General features: G+C 45.7%; 1 protein-coding gene across 5 annotated transcripts in view; it reads right to left on the minus strand.

The window, feature by feature from the left end:
• PLA2G7 (phospholipase A2 group VII) overlaps positions 1 to 20213 on the minus strand; it is a 43652-nt gene that overhangs the window by 6610 nt on the left and 16829 nt on the right. For 2 of the 5 annotated variants that reach the window (XM_047795555.1, XM_047795556.1), the window contains exons 2-9: positions 19707 to 19774; positions 12962 to 13083; positions 12123 to 12267; positions 9476 to 9569; positions 6487 to 6555; positions 5800 to 5926; positions 4222 to 4335; positions 2289 to 2380 (exon numbers count right to left, since the gene is read on the minus strand). In XM_047795555.1, coding sequence (XP_047651511.1) covers positions 2289 to 2380; positions 4222 to 4335; positions 5800 to 5926; positions 6487 to 6555; positions 9476 to 9569; positions 12123 to 12267; positions 12962 to 13083; positions 19707 to 19719 — 776 coding nt within the window. In that variant the 5' untranslated portion in view covers positions 19720 to 19774. Of the gene's footprint in view, positions 1 to 2288; positions 2381 to 4221; positions 4336 to 5799; positions 5927 to 6486; positions 6556 to 9475; positions 9570 to 12122; positions 12268 to 12961; positions 13084 to 19706; positions 19850 to 20213 lie in introns of all 5 variants that reach the window. The other 3 variants (XM_047795557.1, XM_047795558.1, XM_047795554.1) reach the window with 2 other exon arrangements.

A 20213-nucleotide genomic window follows, 5' to 3' on the forward strand; every position in this document is an offset into this window, starting at 1 on the left:
TGGAAGTTCCCAGGCGAGGAGTCAAATTGGAGCTACAGGTGCCAGCCCACACCACAGCCACAGCCACACCAGATCGCTGATGCACTGAGCACAGCCAGGGATTGAACCCGCATCTTCATGGTTACTAGTCCGATTTGTTTCTGCTGTGCCATGACGGGCACTCCCACTTGTTAATTTTTTTATTTTTTATTAAAGTAGAATTCATTTACAGTGTTGTGTCAATTTCTGATCTACATATATATATATATATGACTGTATGACCCAGCCATACACACACACATTTATATATGATGTGTGTATATATATATACATTTCTCTTCTTACATCATCTTCCATCATGGTCTATCCCAAAACACTGGATAGAGTTCCCTGTGCTCTACAGTAGGACCTCACTGCTATAATCATTGTCTTTAAGAGGCATTTAAGAATTTAAGATTTTTTTTAATTTTTTTTTTTTTTGCTTTTTTGAGCTGTACCTGTGGCATATGGAAGTTTCCAGACTAGGGGTCAAATCGGACTTACAGCTGTTGGACTATGCCACAGCACAGGGATCGGAACTGTCTCTGCAATCTACACCACAGCTCATGGCAATGCCAGATCCCCAATCCATTGAGTGAGGCCAGGGATCAAACCTGCATCCTCATGGATACCAGTTGGATTTGTTTCTGCTGCACCACAGTGGGAACTCCGGAATTGCAGCTTTTAGAAAGATAATGTTTCAAGATTGCTTATCATGCATTTTTTGGTTCTTTCAAGATAAATTTTAAAGTAAGTGATTCTTCAAACTCATGGGGAGGCTAAAAAATACAGTACATGCACTATTGCCCCTGTGTTTCTAGCTCTTCTGGACAATTTCTGTACTCATTACACCTCTTTCAGAGTGACAATTGGACTCATGTTTTTTCTGGCCACACCACAGCATGAGGAAGTTTCCAAGCCAGAGATCAAACCCATGCTGCAATTGTGGCATGTGCCACAGCTGCCATGCCAGATTCTTAACCTGTTGTGCCCCAAGGGAACTGCCTAGATTCATTTTTTTTTCTTTTTTAATATTTAGGGATGCTTCACCAGGAAGAGTGTCTTGGGGGTTGAAGAAAAACATATTGACTATTTGAAAATGTAACTAACTTCCTTTTTAAAAATAAGTTTATCCTAAACAATGAGGTCCTGCTGCATAGAACAAGGAATTACATCCAATCACCTGTGATAGAACATGATAGAAGGTAGTATCTAAAAAAGAATGCATATGTCTATGTATGACTGGGTCACTTTTTAGCAGAAATTGACACAACACTGTAAATTAACTATACCGTAATAAAAAAAAATTATCCAAAAAGTAAGTTTATCCTGTTTCTTGGCCTTTTGGACACTCCATTTTATGTGCTCAATGGATGAAAGAAGAGCATCCGCTTATGTTGAAACAGACTTTTTAAAATGTGAGATGATGTTTCACCAAGGATCCTACCTGCTTTCTACATGGTTGGCTACATGTCTGAAATGAACTGGTTCAAAAAAGAACATACTTCTTCAAGTTAGAAGACTGGGATCCCAACTTCCACCCAAATAACTTTGTCATAACTTTGCTACATTTCCTCTTTTACTTATTTATTTTTTTGTCTCTTTAGGGCCACACCCACGGCACATGGAGGTTCCCAGGCCAGGGGTTGCATCGGAGCTGTAGCTGCCGGCCTACACCACAGCCACAGCAACACCAGATCTGAGCCGTGTCTGTGACCTACACCACAGCTCATGGCAATGATGGATCCTTAACCCACTGAGTGAGGCCAGGGATCGAACCTCCGTCCTCATGGATACTAGTCAGATTCATTTCTGCTGAGCCATGACCAGAACGCCCCACATTCCATCTTAAAGATGAAAAAAATTAATTAAAAAAATTCCCCAACGAGGAAGTTCTGAAGTCGTATAAGATGACGGTATTATTATTTCTATTTGAAAATGTAACTAACTTCCTTTTTAAAAATAAGATGTCATGTCACAGATAAAATGTATATATCAAGATAAGTTTCCAAATGAATATGTTAAGCCCTTGAGCAGATACATAATAATGAGTTCAAGACACAGGGATGGGAGGAGTTTTTAACAGCAAGAGAAGTAGTGGGGTTTCTGTTTAGGAAAATTCATATAGAGGACTTTATGGAGGCAAAAGACTTGTGAACACTCAAGGATCTCATCGGCCCTAAGAATGTGATAACTCCTGTCTCACATTTATGATCACTCCCCTTTCTGCCAATAACGGGGTGTTCAGCCTCTCAGCCTCATCGTCTTACCTGAATCTCTGGTCTTCACTCAGGGTCTGAAGAACTGTGGCTCCACCAAAAGAATGTCCCATCACTGCTATTTTATCCCTATCGATAGAGTCCTATTGAAGAAGCATCATTTCATAAGTATCTCACACGTTGTTTAGAGAATAGGCAAGGATTTTGTGACTCAGAAGTTCTATCATTACTTCATAGGCATGGTTAAGCACCTTGATTTCATAGAAAAGAAATACATACACATACCCATACTCACAGGCACCCCCCCACACACACACACACTTATGTCTTTATTTTTATTTCTTCATTTATTTTTGTCTTTGGAGGATTGTACCCATGGCACATGGAGGTTCCCAGGCTAGGGGTCCAATCGGAGCTGTAGCCTCTGATCTACACCACAGCCACAGCAACGCGGGATCCGAGCCGCGTCTGTGACCTACACCACAGCTCACGGCAATGTCACATCCTTAACCCACTGAGCAAGGCCAGGGATCGAACCTGCAACCTCAGGGTTCCTAGTCGGATTCGTTAACCACTGAGCCACGACGGGAACTCCTATTTTTATTTTTTAAATGGAAGTATAGTTGATTGACCATGGTGGGTTAGTTTCAGGTGTACAGCACAGTGATTTAAACTGACACACATATATGTACATATACACATATATGAATATACAAACATAGACACATATATAGATGTTGAGGATCCCTAACAGTTCGGACATGAACTTCATGGTCTTCTTTGTCACCTACACTTGAAACATCCAGCTCATTGCCGATCTCTTCCTCTTCCCCACTCCCTGTTTTTCAGTGTGTTCATTTCCTGAATATTTCTTGAGCAACTGGTCTTTTTTCCCTGAGCTCAGTCTATTAGGAGAGGAGCTGCAGATACAGAGTACAGAAGGTAGGGGGCGCCAAGGAGCACATGGGATTGACAGCTAGCCCGGTCCAGGGATGGTAGCCGGCCCCAGAAAGCTTCCTGGATGGGGTGATGGCCTGACTTGAGTTGAAGATTAAGCAGGACTGTGTTGGGGGATGAGGACGACACGCACAAAGGCGTGGAGACAGGACAGTGACTAGTCAGGGAAGTGAAGGCTTCACTGTGTCTGGAGAACAGAATCATCCCAGTTTGCTCTCTTCCCTGTACTCCACCCTCCACACACACTTCTCAGTCTTGGTTCATGCCGTCTGTCCTGATATTCTTCCACCCTGTCCCGAAATTTCGTCCAAAACTTTGGGCCAGTGTTTCTGGATCAAGCTCAAAAACATGTAGGAGCCACCCAAGAAATTACAACATTTCCACCAGGAGTATTAAGTTGAACCATAGGAAATTGCCATGTGTTGGTGGAGTTCCCTGGTGGCCTAGCAGTTAAGGATCCAGCATTGCCACTGCTGTGGTGGGGGTTCGATCCCTGGCCCAGAATTTCTGCATGATTAAAAAAAAAAAAAAAAAAAAGCTGGCCATTGTCAATTTCCCTATGCTATTCAACCTAATGTTCTCCTCACCTCTGAGATACTTCTCCTGACCTTTTTTTTTGGCGGGGGGCAGCCCTTTGATATGTTGTGCCTTGCATTACAGCAGTAAAACGGACACCACAGGAGTTCCTGTTACCGCCCAGTGGAAACAAATCCAACTAGGAACCATGAAGTTGTGGGTTCAACCCCTGGCCTTGCTCAGTGGGTTAAGGATCCAGCGTTGCTGTGAGCTGTGGGGTAGGTTGCAGATGCAGCTTGGATCCCGAGTTGCTGTGAGCTGTGGTGTAGTTTGCAGATGCAGCTTGGATCCCGAGTTGCTGGTGTAGGCTGGTGGCTACAACTCTCATTGGACCCCTAGCCTGGGAACCTCCATATGCTGTGGATGCAGCCCTAAAAAGATAAAACAAAACAAAACAAACAAAAAACAGACACCACAGAACAATATGGAGCAAATGGCTTTTTCAGCTCACCTCCAGCTGTTCCACATCAAACTCTAGATCTAATACATTCTTCACTGGCTTCCCACGATCCATGTCCAGAATCATATTGAGAGCTTGAGAACACTCTTCTGCTCTTTGCCGTACCTAATGTGATGATTAGAGGAAGGAGAGAGCAGTTTAAAACGAGGTAACACTTCCTTTTTCAAATATTTATAGAGTTTATTTTGATAATGGTCGGATTTCTCATTTTGGTTCTCTTCATTTCTTCCTGTGGCTTCAAAGTGCCAGCCAGTGTCAATTCCTGTCCCCAGCATGGCTTCATTCCACATCCTTCCTTGACCTTGCTGTTGTCAAATACATATTATATTTCTAGGTCATGAATGTCATGAATTGAATAGTACAATTTTATATTGTTTTGTGCACTTTTTCCTTTCTTAATTTGCAATTTAATTTTTAAAATCTTATACTATATATTATATGCAGTATATGTGGTATGTATTATATATAGTATATATTATATACCATATATGTCACTTTAAAGTTTGTGTAGGGGAGTTCCCGTGGTGGCTCAGTGGTTAACGAATCCGACTAAGAACCATGAGGTTGAGGGTTCGATCCCTGGCCTTGCTCAGTGAGTTAATGATCTGGCGTTGCCATGACCTGTGGTGTAGGTTGCAGACGAGGCTTGGATCTTGAGTTGCTGTGGCTCTGGCATAGGCCAGCGGCTACAGCTCTGATTTGACCCCTAGCCTGGAAACCTCCATATGCAGCAGAAGCGGCCCAAGAAATGGCAAAAAATAAATAAATAAATAAATAAAAATAAAGTTTGTGTAGAGGTTGCCTGTGGGGAAATGTTTGGTTGTTTATAAAATGGCAATGACCTTGCAATTAGTGAGTAGAACTTAGCCTAGCATAATGACTCATGCATCTGCTTTGCAGGTGCTTAGAGCTCAGTCCATTTGCTGGCTCTGGTCCCAATGTGTGACCTCAGATGATTTACTAAACCTCTCTGAGATTCCCTTAATTGTATAATAATGCCTACCTCGGTAAAATCTGGGTGGGTTTAAATGCAATAACCTATGTAGAAAGCACCCACTACCAAGCTTGGCACAGAGGTGTGAAACGATGTTCTTTGTTTCACTTCATCTCCCCCAAAGCCCTGTGAGAAAGACACTGTTATTTTTCATTACTTCATAATAGATAAAACATGGAAGCAGCAGAAGACAGAGAATAAATAACTTGTCCAAGATCACCTCCCCTGCAAAGGGACGATGCCAGGATTCAAACAGAGAAAGTTGGATCCTAAGGACAGGACTCAATACTATTCTGCACCACCTCTCTGAAAAGTCTTTAACTGTCATGCAAAAAAAATTCTGAATATTCATTGTTGTCTCCAGGATTTTGAGGTTGGTCTTTGTTTTCACGGTGATCCGGATATTTCATTAAGGCAAATGTTATTCCTAAGAGAACCCGTCCACAGAGCTTTGGGGATGGGAAGTGAGGAGACTTAAGAGCACGGTCTGCCATGTGTACAATTCAATTAACAAGTGTCATCATTATGCCAGTGCTTTGGGGGCATCAGCCACCTGTCTTCTTCCCACAACGTGCCTGCTCATTGCGTAGCGGAAACTCCTCCTCCCCTTTTCCGAGGGTTCTCAGATAGAGCCAAGTCTTGTTCCTTATTTCTGCAGCAGATTGGTCCTTGAAAAAGTAAGTCGCAGATGCAGATCCATCTCTACAATACAAATAGAATAGATCACTTACGCTGCTAGTTCTCGTTTTTGTGTGTGTGTGTTCCTCGTCCTTATCCTTGACCCTTTCTGACGTCCCTTTCTCCTTCCACTCTACGTTTTTTTAAATCAAAGAGGCCCCCAAGGGAGGTCTAAACAAAAGACATTGTGCCCTGTAAACAACCTATTCCCTCTGCACAATTCTGGAAGGCCAGGGTTTCAAGTTCACTCCTGGAATCAGATCCCCGCAGGGCCACTTACTAGCTGTGTGGCTTCCTGCCAATCAATTACCTACCATCCTCAGCATCATTCTCTGCCTCCCTGAAACAGTGATAACGGCAACTGTCTTAAAGGGTTGTTATGCATTTTAAATGAGATGGTGTGTGAACAAGACACTCGCAAACACTCTAGAAATATTAGCTTTTTTTTTAAAAAAAATAATATTTGTTTCAAAATCTAACTCAGTCTCCTTTTTCCCTCATCACGGACCCATAGTCAAGATACCATCAGCATTTTTTCATAAACCTAGGAAAGGTAGAGCCTGGCCACAGACCAGGTGACATACCTGTGTTCTACAGCAGCAACTATAAACCCGTAAGATGCCAGGTCAGTGCCAATCGCAGAATAAATTGTCCTTCAAAACAAAAAGAGGGAAGCATTCAACCCCTAGTTAGGATTAGAAGGTGGGGTCCACTAATAAACCTGGGCACATGGGGCTCTTACACCTGCCGTAGTGCCCTGGGGTAAAGCAAAAAGCAGTGGTTCTCTCTAAGGGGGCTGATTTAACCCCGAGGGCTATTTGATCAAGTGTTCAATTTGACTCGTGTTCCTTATCACGAGTGGGAGGAGGGGGCTTCTGGCCTGGAGGGGGTAGTGGGATACTGCTAAACATCCTATGATGCACAGGACCACCTTCCACAACAGGAAACGGTCCAGTCCCAAGCATCAGTGGTACCACGGTTGAGGCTGTGGGTTTTTGGGTGTCAGTCTTGGCCCTGCCCCTTACCAGCCACATGACTAGCTAATTACATGACTTAATATCTGTCCTCACCTGTAAAGTGGGGATAATAAAGCCTTTGCTTTAGAAGAGTGGTAAGGTTTGGATAAGATAATACAGGATATAGGAAAGAAGTACAGTGTGATGCTTAAGAGAACAGGACTGGCACCTGGCCACTGCAGGTATTTGGATCCTATCTCCCCTGTTTGTTATCTTTTTTTTTTTTTTTTTTAGGGCCACTCCTACAGCACATGGAAACTCCCAGGCTAGGGGTCGAATCAGAACTGGAGCTCCCAGCCTACACCACAGCCACAGCAAAACAGGATCCAAGCCACATCTGCGACCTACACCACCTTGTGGCAACCCAAGATCCTTAACCCACTGAGCGAGGCCAGGGATGGAACCCAGAACCTCATGGATGCTAGTCAGGTTCTTAACCCACCGAGCCACAGTGGGAACTCCCTGTCTCCCCTGTTTACTAGTTGTCTACCTTAGATAAGACACTTATCTTTTCTCGACCTTGCTTCTTTATCTTTATCTTCTTTATCTATTATGTTATAATAGTACCTGGTGGGATTATTGTAAGGATTAAGCAAATTAACACATTTTCAGTGCTTATCACACGTCTAAAACAGAGGAAATACTGAACACACATTAGCTGGCAGGTAACTGACTGGACAGGGTGAGATGATCAAAGAACCATGAGCTCATCAGCAGCTCCATTTGGAATCCCTTCCACATCTTCATTCTGCACAACCTTCTCCTCTAAACTTATTCCATAGGAAATGGCCATGAAGGAACAAAAAGGAGGTAGATGGGCGTGTCTTCTACTTTTGACGATGCAGGACCTGCTCAAGAAGGGAAAACTGTCTGCTACAGGGATCAGCAAACCATTTCTATAAAAGACCAGAGAGCAGAGTTCCCGTCATGGCGCAGTGGTTAACGAATCTGACTAGGAACCATGAGGTGGCGGGTTCAATCCCTGTCCTTGCTCAGTGGGTTAAGGATTCGGCATCGTTGTGGCTATGGTGTAGGCCAGTGGCTACAGCTCCGATTAGACCCCTAGCCTGGGAACCTCCATGTGCTGCAGGAGCAGCTCAAGAAAAGGCAAAAAAACAAAAACAAAACAAAACAAACAAACAAACAAAAACCAGAAAGCAATTGCTTCCAGCTCCCTGTGCCATATATTGTCATAGCTGCTCAGCTCTGCTGCTGGAGCACAAAAGCAGCAGAGGCCATGTGGAAAATCATTGAGTGTGGCTATGTTCCAGTAGAAGCTTATTTATAGAAACAGACAGCAGACTGGATTTGGCCCCCAGACCTGAGGGTGCCAACGACTGGTCTAGTAGAAATCAAATCACTCAGAGTTCCCCTTGTGGCTCATCGGGTTGAGAACTCACTATGTGTCTGAGAGAATTCGGGTTTGATCCATGCCCTTGCTCAGTGGATTAAGGATCTTGCATTGCTGCAAGCTGTGGAATAAGTCGCAGATGTGGCTCGGATCCAGCATTGCTGTGGCTGTGGTGTAGGCCGGCAGCTGCAGGTCTGAATCGACTCCTAACCCAGAACTTCAATATGCCTCAGGTGTGGCCGTGAAAGAAAGAAAGAAAGACATCAAATAACTCACTGGAGGTTCCGGTCATGGCTCAGTGGTTGGCGAACCTGATTAACATCCATAAGGACACGGGTTCAATCCCTGGCCTTGCTCAGTGGGTTAAGGATCTGGCGTTGCTGTGAGCTGTGCTGTAGGTTGCAGATGCGGCCAGGATCCTGCATTGCTATGACTCTGGTGTAGGCTAGTGGCTACAACTCTGACTGGACCCCTAGCCTGGGAATATGCTGAAGGTGTGGCCCTAAAAAGACAAATAATAATAATAACTCGGAGTTCCCGTCGTGGCAGAGTGGTTAACGAATCCCACTAGGAACCATGAGGTTGTGGGTTCGATCCCTGCCCTTGCTCAGTGGGTTAACGATCCAGCATTGCCGTGAGCTGTGGTGTAGGCCACAGACGCGGCTCAGATCCTGCGTTGCTATAGCTCTGGCGTAGGCTGGTGGCTTTCGATCCCTGGCCTCGCTCAGTGGGTTAAGGATGTGGCGCTGCCGTGAGTGAGGGATCGAAAATGTATCCTCACGGATACTAGTCAGATTCTTAACCTGCTGAGCCACAGCAGGAACTCCTGCTCCTTTTTTCCTATCCTTCACGGGCATCTCGCAATAAACATCTTTCACAGCTAATCTAATCATGGCGTCTATTTCTTGGAGGACCTGAACACACTGAATGATTTTGAGAGTGTAAATACCACAACAGAGAAGGACAGCCATCAAAAATGCATCGTCCTCTTTCCTCTGTTGTGAAGCTGGTGTCCATGGGCTGGAGACAGGAAAAGACAGGGCTAAGATTGATCAATAGATCACAGGTAATTCCTGAGGAACCCCAACTCCTCCGGGACAGGGGCCCGATGCTCCAAAATGCGCTGTCCCTTTTGCAGGGGAGGTAATGATTGATTCCTAAAACGAGTCTTTGATTCCTAAAATTGTTGAACCTCTGCCACTTTACCTGAATGCTCCAAGACCATGAGAAAAAATGATGAGTGGGTATTTTTCACCAGTCCTCAGAGGGGAATTCCAGGCTGCAGGAGTTGTCATTGAACCTAGACAGCAGTGGGAGATTATAATTAGAGCTTTTTCGGACTTGAATGTCGCTGGTTCATTTAACTTACATCTCCTTCATATAAGATCCTGGCCCACGGAATTTAAATTTTTATGCATTAAGAGTAAACTCATTTGGAGTTCCCATCGTGGCTCAGCCAAAACAAATCTCACTAGCATCCATGAGGATGCAGGTTCGATCCTGGGCCTTGCTCAGTGGGTTAAGGATATGGCGTTGCCATGAGCTGTGGTGTAGACCACAGACACAGCTTGGATCCTGCGTTGCTATGGCTGCGGTGTAGGCTGGCAGTTACAGCTCCGTTTCGACCCCTAGCCTGGGAAGCTCCATATGCCGCGGATGCAGCCCTAAAAGGACACACACACACACACACAAAGGGTAAATTCATTTACAAGGTCTCCTACTTGATACCACCAACCAAGGGCCTGAACCGTGTTTTTCTTCCTAAGACCTTAAGATCATTAATGATCAGTTCTCATGGCCAGCTCTGAACTTGAGGTGAGACATCTTCCTACTTAGAGGTGTATTCAGGAAGCTTGTTCCTTATTCATCCCAGGTTTTGGTAAAAGGGAACTGTTCTGGAACCGAACCACACATAAACCTCCGGAACCTCTTACTGAGACCCAGAATCTTCGAATTGGAAACTCCTCTCTTTCTAACTTGATCAAGGTCAAGCGAAAGGTGGGGAAACCTTTGACTTTACACGCAGATGAGGCTTTGGTGCAGTTCTGCCACTCACTAGCCACTGATCTTGAGCGAGTCAGAAGAACTCTCTGAGCCTCAGACTCTTCTTCTGTACAATGAAGGAAATGCTAGCTCTCTCATGGGGGTTTGTGAGAGTCACATTTAGGGAGGGCTACAGGTAAAGTGCCCCTATCCAGTCACACGGTAAAGGGCTCAAAAATGGAAGAGTGCCTTCTTTTCCCTCACTGCGCACTTATCAGTGTCATCAGCAGCATCAATTCTTTATATTTCACGGTCTCTTCCGTAACATGGAGACCTGCTCTTGAAGATAGTCGGTGATCATTGCTTTGGACGTGACTTCTAAGTTATTCAGCATCAGAGAGATGTGTAGTTACAGCCTTTTCATCATTTCTATTATAATATGGTTCTTTTTATTTTTATTTTTTCCTTTTTTTTTTCAGGGCTGCACCTGCAGCAGATGGCAGTTCTCAGGCTAGGGGTCAAATCCGAGTTGCAGCTGCCGGCCTATGCTCCATCTGGTGGTATCGCCAGACCCTTAAACCCACTGATTGAGGCCAGGGATCGAATCCTCATCCTCATGGATACTAGCTGGGTTCCTAACCTGCTAAGCCACTACGGGAACTCCTGTAATGTGGTCCTTAAGAAAATGTCAAGGAGGTGTTTAAAATGAATGCCAAAAGTTGTAGGAGATTTGGAGACATAATTAATATCAGCCCAACAGCAGTATCTGGTCAACAGATATGGAAGGACAAGTCAATATGAGTGACATGTGGACACTAAATGAGGAAGGCACCGCAGACTGTCTTAGTGAGGGAGGCTGCCCCCTTGCGGTGGGTGATGGGAATGAAACAGTTTCCTCCTTCACAAGTAAGCAAGAAATTCTTTTTTTTAAAAAAAAACAGCTTTTCTGAGATTCCTTTTATTTTCATAATTTTATTGATTTCAAATGTATGTAAATATTAACTATATAATTTTCTTTCTTCTTATTCTTAAAGCCTGTTGGTGGACAATGTTTCTTCAAGTTCTGTTGTCCAGCAACGTGACCCCTTCACACACATTTCCCTGTGCTGTACCAGTAGGACCCCATGGCCCATCCGTTCCAAATGTAACAGCTGGCATCCCCCAAATGAAATTAGCTTTCACTCCTTTGTTTAGGATCTGGAGAGTTAGGCTGGCTTCTACTTTCTTCCTCTCTTTGTCCAACTGTAGGAAGTCTGTTCAGCACAGAGCATACAAGGTAGGGGGCACATCAGCCTAGCTGGTACTCTCACCATATTATTGCTCCCCCCAGAGCATGTAAGAAGGAAAAATCAGAGTAGCCACAGAGAGATGTGAGAGCCAGTCCGAAGGTCTGACATTTCACTCCCTCCCAGCCCCCATCATGTTCAGAATCAACAAAATGAAAACCCTTGATTCTCTGAGAGCTCCCTGGCCCTTTTAGAATTACTCTGTCATCTTAGGAGACATGTAGCCTGCAGACAATTTATTTGGGTCTTTTTTTTTTCTTTCTGTCTTTTCTGGGGTTGCACCCGTGGCATATAGAGGTTCCCAGGCTAGGGGTTGAATCGGAGCTGCAGCTGCTGGCCTACACCACAGCCACAGCAACTCCAGATCCAAGCCATGTCTGTGACCTGCACCATAGCTCACGGCAAAGCCAGATCCTTAACCCGCTGAGTGAGGTCAGGGATCAAACCCGCAGCCTCATGGTTCCTAATCAGATCTGTTAACCACTGAGCCACAACGGGAACTCCTGTTTGGGTTTTTAACTGCCTGAAACCCTTGCTGTTTCCAGATGCTCGAGCCTACAAAGCAGGGTCAACAGAAATCTTACCAAAAAATAAGCTTAGAATTTTGCCTAGAAGCCAGTGTGTTCCGAGAAATTTACTAAGACCCCAAAAATACTCTTTGTCTGGGATCCAGAGGGTGTCAGAAGGGTCACCATCTTGGGACGGATAATACAAACGCAGGAAGGTGCCCTGTAGAGGAAAGAAGATAAGGGACTTTTACTCAAGTTGCTTCTCCAACCTTTTCCAAGAGCTATTTTGCATATTTAATTAGTGGGGCCCCAGATACCTTAGTCATGCATGAAGAGGTCCAGAGAGCTGTTTTAAGTTTCCCTGGTGACTGAATACAGTCAAAAGAGAACAGAACTAGAACAACAAGATGTTTTCTGAGTGAAAAGAAAAGTACGAGCAGCCCGGTTTCAGCCATTAAAGAAGGAGGGGGACAAAAGAGAGTTTATAGAGAAGATATAAGAGCTTAGGGAGTTCCCATCATGGCTCAGTGGTTAACGAACCTGACTAGTATCCATGAGGATGCAGGTCCGATCCTTGGCCTCGCTCAGTGCGTGAAGGATCCTGCGTTGCTGTGGCCGTGGTATGACAGGCAGGCAGCTGCAGCTCCGATTCGACCTAGCCTGGGAGCTTCCATATGCTGCAGGTGCAGCCCTAAAAAGCCAGGAAAAAAAAAAAAGAGAGAGTTTATAAACAATCTGATGACAGCAATGAATTGGGGGAACGACTTAACTGCCAAAGGCTTCCTGTGAAACCATACATAGGGCAAATGAGCCATTCTCAGGTGAGGGCAAGGTCAAATTTCAAAACCTTCTGGTGGGGCCATAGCCACAGTCAATCGTGGAACAGAAAAGGATAAACGGTATTAAAGCATTACCTTCTGAGTGTAATCAAACATCAGGTCGGTACAACCGACGGAGTACAATCCATTTCCTCTGGGGATTTTCGTTTGGCCAAAGCCTGCAGCAGCCATCAGCGCTTGGATCTTACTGACCCATGCTGGAAAAACAGGTCGATGTCATCTCACTTGCCATCCATTAGACCCCAGCCTTTATTATGCAAAGGAACTCCAAGGGAATCAAGCGACTGCCCCTGGTTTCCAGCTTCCCCCTCTTTACTAAATACTAAAATACACAAATAATTCTTATGGGCCTGCTGTGCACCAAGTAGGGGAAAAAGATGGAGGCAGATAGAGTCCTTCTCCTAAGATGCTTAGGGCTGCCGCTGTCTCATACTGATGGCCCTGCCCGTGCCTTCTACTCCTATTTGGGGCATATTAAAGACCATTTCTGGAGTTTCCATCGCGGCTCAGTGAAAATGAATCTGACTAGTGTCCATGAGGATGCAGGTTCCATCCCTGGCCTCCCTCAGTGGGTTCAGGATCCAGTGTTGCCGTGAGCGGTGGTGTAGGTTGCAGACACAGCTCAGGTCCTGTATTAACTGTAGCTGTGGTGCAGGCCAGTGCAGAGCTACAGCTCTGATTCGATCCCTGGCCTGGGAACCTCCATATGCTGCGAGTGTGGCCCTAAAAGTAAATATTTTTTAAAAAAAGACATTTTCACGAATCTCTTTTTCCTAAACGTGAACTTTACCTCACATTTCGGATCTGAGCTGACAGTTTCCTATTGGCTGTCTGCATCGGATAGCCTGCCCAGAGGAACAGCAAAGCCAATGGTCCAAAATGCAGCTAAATGACTTTTCTCCCAACTCTTCCGCCTCAGCCTCCAACCAACCACACAGCCTGCAATTCCAGAATTCCTTAAGGTGGGGATGCCAAGCCAGAAACCTTGGGAACATGCTACTCCCCTAACTCTTTCTCCCCAGCTCCCTACATCCAATGTCTAACATTTGTTTGTTTACCTTAGAATTCTCTCTACAGTATCTCCCTAACCCTCCAGTTCATCTGTCTCACACTTTCACTGTCCTTCACCAGATGGTTGCCATCTCTTCTAAGCATCCTATTCAACTTGGAGCTTGACCCCTTCAAATGTCTCCTTTACACAGCTCCAGGAGTCCCTTGAAGCGCAAATCCCACCACACAATTCTTAAAATCCTTCAATGCTTTCCTATCACCAGGTGTTTTTGCTTGGGGAGGAGTGTACTGGAATCTTTCTCGAAGGCAGCTGGTAGGTTGTATTTAGACCAACACATGCCTTCCAGTGTGGTGTGGCTCATCCTGCCAGTGTTCTGGGGTTGAAACTTATAGAGGTTCATAGCTGCCCAAGTTCAATCCCAAGTTCAAGGGTGCTGTAACAAAGACACTCCATGACCGGGAAGTCCACTGCCTCCAGCCCTTCTCCTGCTTTTCCCTTTTTAACTTATCCCCCTTCCAGGAGCTCCTGAGCTCCTGAGGCACCCAAGGGTCTGTCTGATGCCTTTGCACCTTAGTAAATGCAAGTCCCTCTGCTTAAGATCCCAGTGGGAGTTCCCACTGTGGCACAGGAGGTTAATGATCTGGCTTGTCTCGGTGGAGGTGCTGGTTCTATCCCCAGTCCTGTGTGGTGAGTTAAGGATCCAGTGTTGCTGCAGCTGGAGCATAAGTTGCACCTCCTGCTCGGATTTGACCCCTGGCCCAGAAATTTCCATTTGCAGTGGGTGCAGCCGAAAAAGAAAGAAAAAAATAAAAAGAGCCCCATGGCAAACTCCTATTCAACACTGAACATCTTGACCAGACACCAGGTCTTCTCTAAAGGCTCCCCTGATCCCTCAGACATAATGATTTCATCCTGAGTATTAAATCAATTCCTGCATGTATATTTTTAGTATTCTTCCTATCATATTAAACTTATGTATTTGCACACTCTATCTCCAATACTAGGCACTTTCTTAAGAGCTGCATCCAGGAGTTCCTGTCGTGGCTCAGTGGGATAAGAACCCAACATAATGTCCCCGATGGTGCCGGTTCCATCTCAGGCTTCACTCAGTGGGTTAAGGATCTGGCATTGCTGCAAGCTGTGGTGTAGGCCACAGAAGTGGCTCAGATCCAGCATTGCTGTGGCTGTGGTGTAGGCCGGCAGCTGCAGCTCTGGTTTGACCCCTAGCCTGGGAACCTCCATATGCCACAGGTGTGGCCATAAAAAAGAAAAAGACAAACCACAATAAAAACCCCCCCAAAACAGCTGCATCTATCTTTGTATCCTCAGATCTTAACACTATGTCTGGTACAGAATTGATACTGAAATACCTGTGAAAATGAGCAGAACTAAGCTTTTCACTGTCACTGGGTCTCTGTTTCTACCAGGTGCTTTAGGCACATGCTCTTTGACCCACCCACTCTTGAAACGTTTTCTCTCTCTGGTGCCAAAACGCTTCAACACATCTGCAATTTCACCTGTTCTCCTCTCTAACCCCCAGTCAAGCCCACATTTAATTTCAGGATGCTGAGTCCAAACATCAGCATATCTGGACTTGCACATTTCTAGATTCAGCTTGCCTACTGTTGAACTGTGAGAGGTGATTCCTTTGCTGGACAGATTCCTTTCTGCCTTCCGTCACACCCTGCCTCCGCCACACAGACATTGGGCACTACGTCAGGTGTGGCACCTGCATCGATATCACAGGGCATCTCTCAGAAAGGTTTTGAGTCACGAGAAGCAGCCACGTTGGTGACTGATGTGTGAAGCGCCTGACAGTGAGGAGCCTTTCAAAGCAGAAGCCCTTGCCACTCAAAGCGGGTCCATGGACCAGCCTCATTGGCATCGCAAACGAGGCTCTTGGGCTTCACCCCAATTCTACTGAATCTGGAAAGGTGTGCCTATTAAAATGTAAGCAGCACTGGGCTCAGGTACAAGACCCCCTGGCCTGACACACGGTCAGCCATTCATGATCAAAAGGTAGCAGATAGTTCCAAAGAAGGCAGTGATTGCGAGGAAGAGACCTTGATACTGGAGCCAGGTGGTCCAGCTTTTGAATTCTACCTGTACATCTTGCAAGCTGTGATGCTCCGACCTGGGCCATTTATTCCCTTCTCCAATGCTCATTTGTAAAGTGGGGATAAAAGCCCTGGCCAGCCCTCGGGACAGCGGTCAGGATAAAGTGATAACAGAAGTGAAGTAGCTTGCACAGAACACAGCATAACAGGCAGACCACTGATGTTATTTGCCCCTTCTCTAGAGTTCCTATCTCGGGCTCCCCAAATTCAAGCCCTAAGAGTTTTAGCAGATCTACACTAGATCAGATCATTTTCTCTGGGTTGATTCCAAATTCAAGGCATTTCCTCAGAAGCTTGTTTCCTTTCTTTCTTTCTTTCTTTCTTTCTTTCTTTCTTTCTTTCTTTCTTCTTTCTTTCTTTCTTCTTTCTTTCTTTCCTTCCTCCCTTCCTTCCTTCCTTTCTTCCTTTCTTCCTTCCTTCCTTTCCTTTCCTTTCCTTTCCCTCCTTCCTTCCTTCCTTCCTTCCTCCTTTCTTTTTGTCTTTGCTAGGGTCGCACCCTTGGCATATGGAGGTTCCCAGCTAGGGTTGAATCCGAGCTGTAACTGCCAGCCTACGCCACAGCCACAGCAATGCAGGACCCAAGCCACATCTGCAACCTACACCACAGCTCATGGCAACGCCAGATCCTTAACCCACTGAGTGAGGCTAGGGATCGAACCGGAAACCTTGTGGTTCCCAGTCATTCATTAACCGCTGAGCCGAGACGGGAACTCCAGAAGCATTTCTTTAAAAAGCTCTACCTGCAAAGCTAACACACCAGGGTCTATGAAGAATTACAAAAGCCTTTTTCTCTCCCATTTACATCTGTCTATGGAGGGGTCCTTCACGGTGTCATAGGAGGACATCAAGCCAAGAGCACGGGGGGTTGGGGGGGTAGACCTTCTGTGACCAGCAGCCTGGGCTCTGCTGTGCCCCCGCCCACAGGAAACCATGGAGCAGCAACACCAACTCTGGCTTGCACGGTTTTCTGAGGAGCCCCAGAGGACCCCCTGCTGCCTTGGAGGCACTACCTCTGGAATTGGGAGTTCAGTTCTAGAGCCATGGGAAGGTTCCAAGTTGCAACAGTTCCCCTTGTGAGATCTCAGTGCCACTTAGGCCCTGAGAACCTTTTCCAATAACCCAGAAGTGCCCTGGTCCTCTCAGACCTGCTCTGCACAAGAAATCTTCCTGATGTATTTTCTTTTTTTTCATTTTTTTTGGTCTTTTTGCCTTTTCTAGGGCCGCTCCCTAGGCATATGGAGGCTCCCAGGCTAGGGATCGAATCGGAGCCAGAGCCTTAACCCACTGAGTGAGGCCAGAAATCGAATCTGCAACTTCGTGGTTCCTAGTCGGATTCGTTAACCACTGTGCCATGTCAGGAACTCCTCCAATTTTATTTTACTAAGAGCATTAGCACCTACAGTATGCATTCATCTTATTCTACATTTTGGGGGACATTCACTTATCAAATAGTCCAGATGTTCATTCCTGTTGTTGGAGATGGTATACATTCTAGGAAAACTGCATCTTCTTATACGGCTTTATGTCCTTCATTAGCAAGTGGGATCTCTCTAGCCGTGCTTATAAACCTTTTAGTGGTGTAAGCATATTTTTTATGTGTTCATTTAGTAAGAATAATACAAATAATCATCTGTTATTGCCTTCTTGTACTGAATAAACTATTTCTGATCATTCAAAAATATTTATGCAGGAGTTTCCACTGTGTTACAGTGTGTTAAGAATCTGACTGCAGCAGCTCGGGTTGCTGCTGAGGCTCCTGCTCTATCCCCAAACCAGTGGGTTAAAGTATCTGGCATTGGAGTTCCCGTCATGGCGCAGTGGAAATGAATCTGACTAGGAACCATGAGGTTGCAGGTTCGATCCCTGGCCTCGCTCAGTGGGTTAAGGATCTGGCATTGCCATGAGCTGTGGTGCAGGTCACAGATGAGGCTCTGGTGTTGCTGTGGCTGTGGTGCAGGCTGGCAGCTATAGCTCTGATTAGACCCCTAGCCTGGGAAACTCCATACACCTCAGGTGAGGCCCTAAAAAGACAAAAAAACAAAACAAAACAAGACAGAATAATCTGGCATTGCCACAGTTATGGCATAGGTTGCAGCTGTGGCTAAGATTCAATCCCTGGCCTGGGGACTTTCATATGCCATGGGTGTGGCCATAAAAAGAAAAAAAATTACGCATTCATTTTTGAGAATTTAGAATGAATGGGATATTGGGCTCAAGGCTGGGATGACAGAGAGGAATCAAGCAGTGTCCTCAAGTTTCTGCCTGTCCAGTACCAGCTTTCCAATGATTTTTAAACATCAGGGGCTACAGAACATGTTTTGAAATCCCCACCCAGTGCCAATAAAACTTGCATGATACAAAGGTCTCCTAGGAGAGAATTTGCGTATCACGTAAGACCTTACTTATTTTCAATCTATAGAAAAGGTTTTATTTATTTATTTAATTTAACCGGGCTGCAAGCTCCTTGAACGTGACTACAAGCCCTTCTGTCTTAGTCACCAGTATAAAACTCACGCCTCTGCTTCCTGCTTAAGTATTGCTGCATGAATGGACCTGTGAGATTGAAGCCATTTCCTATGAAAGTAAATATAAGATTGAGTCCCTCTTCTGTTAATGCTTTCATTTCCCCAGCTAGGAAGGAGGGCAAAATTTATAAGGCACTGGGCTATGAGAGCTCTTTTGTAAATGTTACCGGAAGGAGTCACCCATCAAGCCTGAATAACTAGATCCAAGGCAACCTCATCTCCCCTAGAGTTCAGGTCTGTGGCTACAGACGGTATGACACCTTCCAGAGGCCGCTGACACTGTTCACCTGGGGAGATGGACGGAGTTCATGCAGCCCAACCCTCTGGGGTTGCAGGAACTTGCACAGCTCTGGAAGTCATCGCTTTGGAATCCAGGTCCTTCTAGGTGACGGTGGATGTTCCTGTCTAGCGATGGCTCTCTCCCTCCGGCCACCAGTGCTGGGCTTATCTAAACCTTCCTCTGCTCTCCCCCTGCCGCCCCCCACGAGGTAAGAAAGAACCAGCAAAGCACATCCTTTCTCCTCTAGAGCCCCTGGTGCCTACCGGTCCCTGCTTCTCCTTGACATTAGATAGAAAAGATTGCCTCCCGCCCCCACCACCAACCAGACTTGCATCTGTTTCTTTTTTTCTTTTTTTGGCTGCACCCACAGTCTGCAGAAGTTCCTGGGCTAGTGACCAAACCCATGCCACAAGCAGTGACAGCACTGGATCCTTAACCTGCTGAGCCCCCAGGGAACTCCAGGACTGCACTTGTTGATCGAGACACCTGCTATTTCTTCACCTTCACGGGGGCAGGTTTAGGGTTGCCTCTGGGGGCACTCCAGGGGAGGGGTATTACTGCCCCGAGTGGGATGGGCAGGGCGCAGACAAGGGGTGGCCTGAACCTTCTCCACAGCGACTGCAAGCTGAGTTTCCAGCTTGTCTGAGAGGCCTCATCCTGGGCCATCCTGCAGTCCCCAGCATTTCTCTAGAAGAAGGCACTTCTCTAGTCCCAGTAAAAAGAGAAGAGAGTGAGGCCTGTGCCCCTCCCCCGGGAGAAGAGCACTCTCCATCAGCATCTTCTTGCTGGGGTATGCGTGGAAGGTCCCACATGCAGTATCTCTGGGGCTACTTCGAGTCAGGCAACAGGTGGTTAGCTCAAGTCTTTGAACAAATACACCTCTTACCTGATGATTTCATATGGGCAACGGGATTAGGGTCTTGCCAGTCAAAAGGCTGAGCCAGCGCCAGGCAGCTGCAGAAGCAGAAAAGCACATGCATTTTGGGGAGCAACATCTTGGAAGCTGAGCAGCCGTTTCAGCTTAACCTTCTTCAAGGCAGAGTATTAGAAGAAAAAAAAAAAAGACATGCAATAAAAGGGACTTAAATAGGCTGAGATTAAGGTACTAGTAACAAGATTCCATGTTATAAGAGAAGAAGACATTTGGAAAAAAATGGCACATGCATTTTTCTGGAATGGATTTTGATAGATACGAGGGCATCCAGGTCCTTGGTCATACCGATTGCAGAGCACAGAAATAACACTTTCATGTTGTTATAGTGGGTTTTTGGCCACTAGTTTCTGACTTGGTAGTAGTCATTTGGTTACAAAGAAGAGCATCAAAATATGGTAATTATAATAATTGCATAGAAATAACACTTTTAAGTTGTTACATTGAGCTTTTGGCCACTAG

This window comes from Phacochoerus africanus, chromosome 9 (assembly GCF_016906955.1).
Source record: "Phacochoerus africanus isolate WHEZ1 chromosome 9, ROS_Pafr_v1, whole genome shotgun sequence".
In the NCBI taxonomy this organism is placed as follows: domain Eukaryota; kingdom Metazoa; phylum Chordata; class Mammalia; order Artiodactyla; family Suidae; genus Phacochoerus; species Phacochoerus africanus.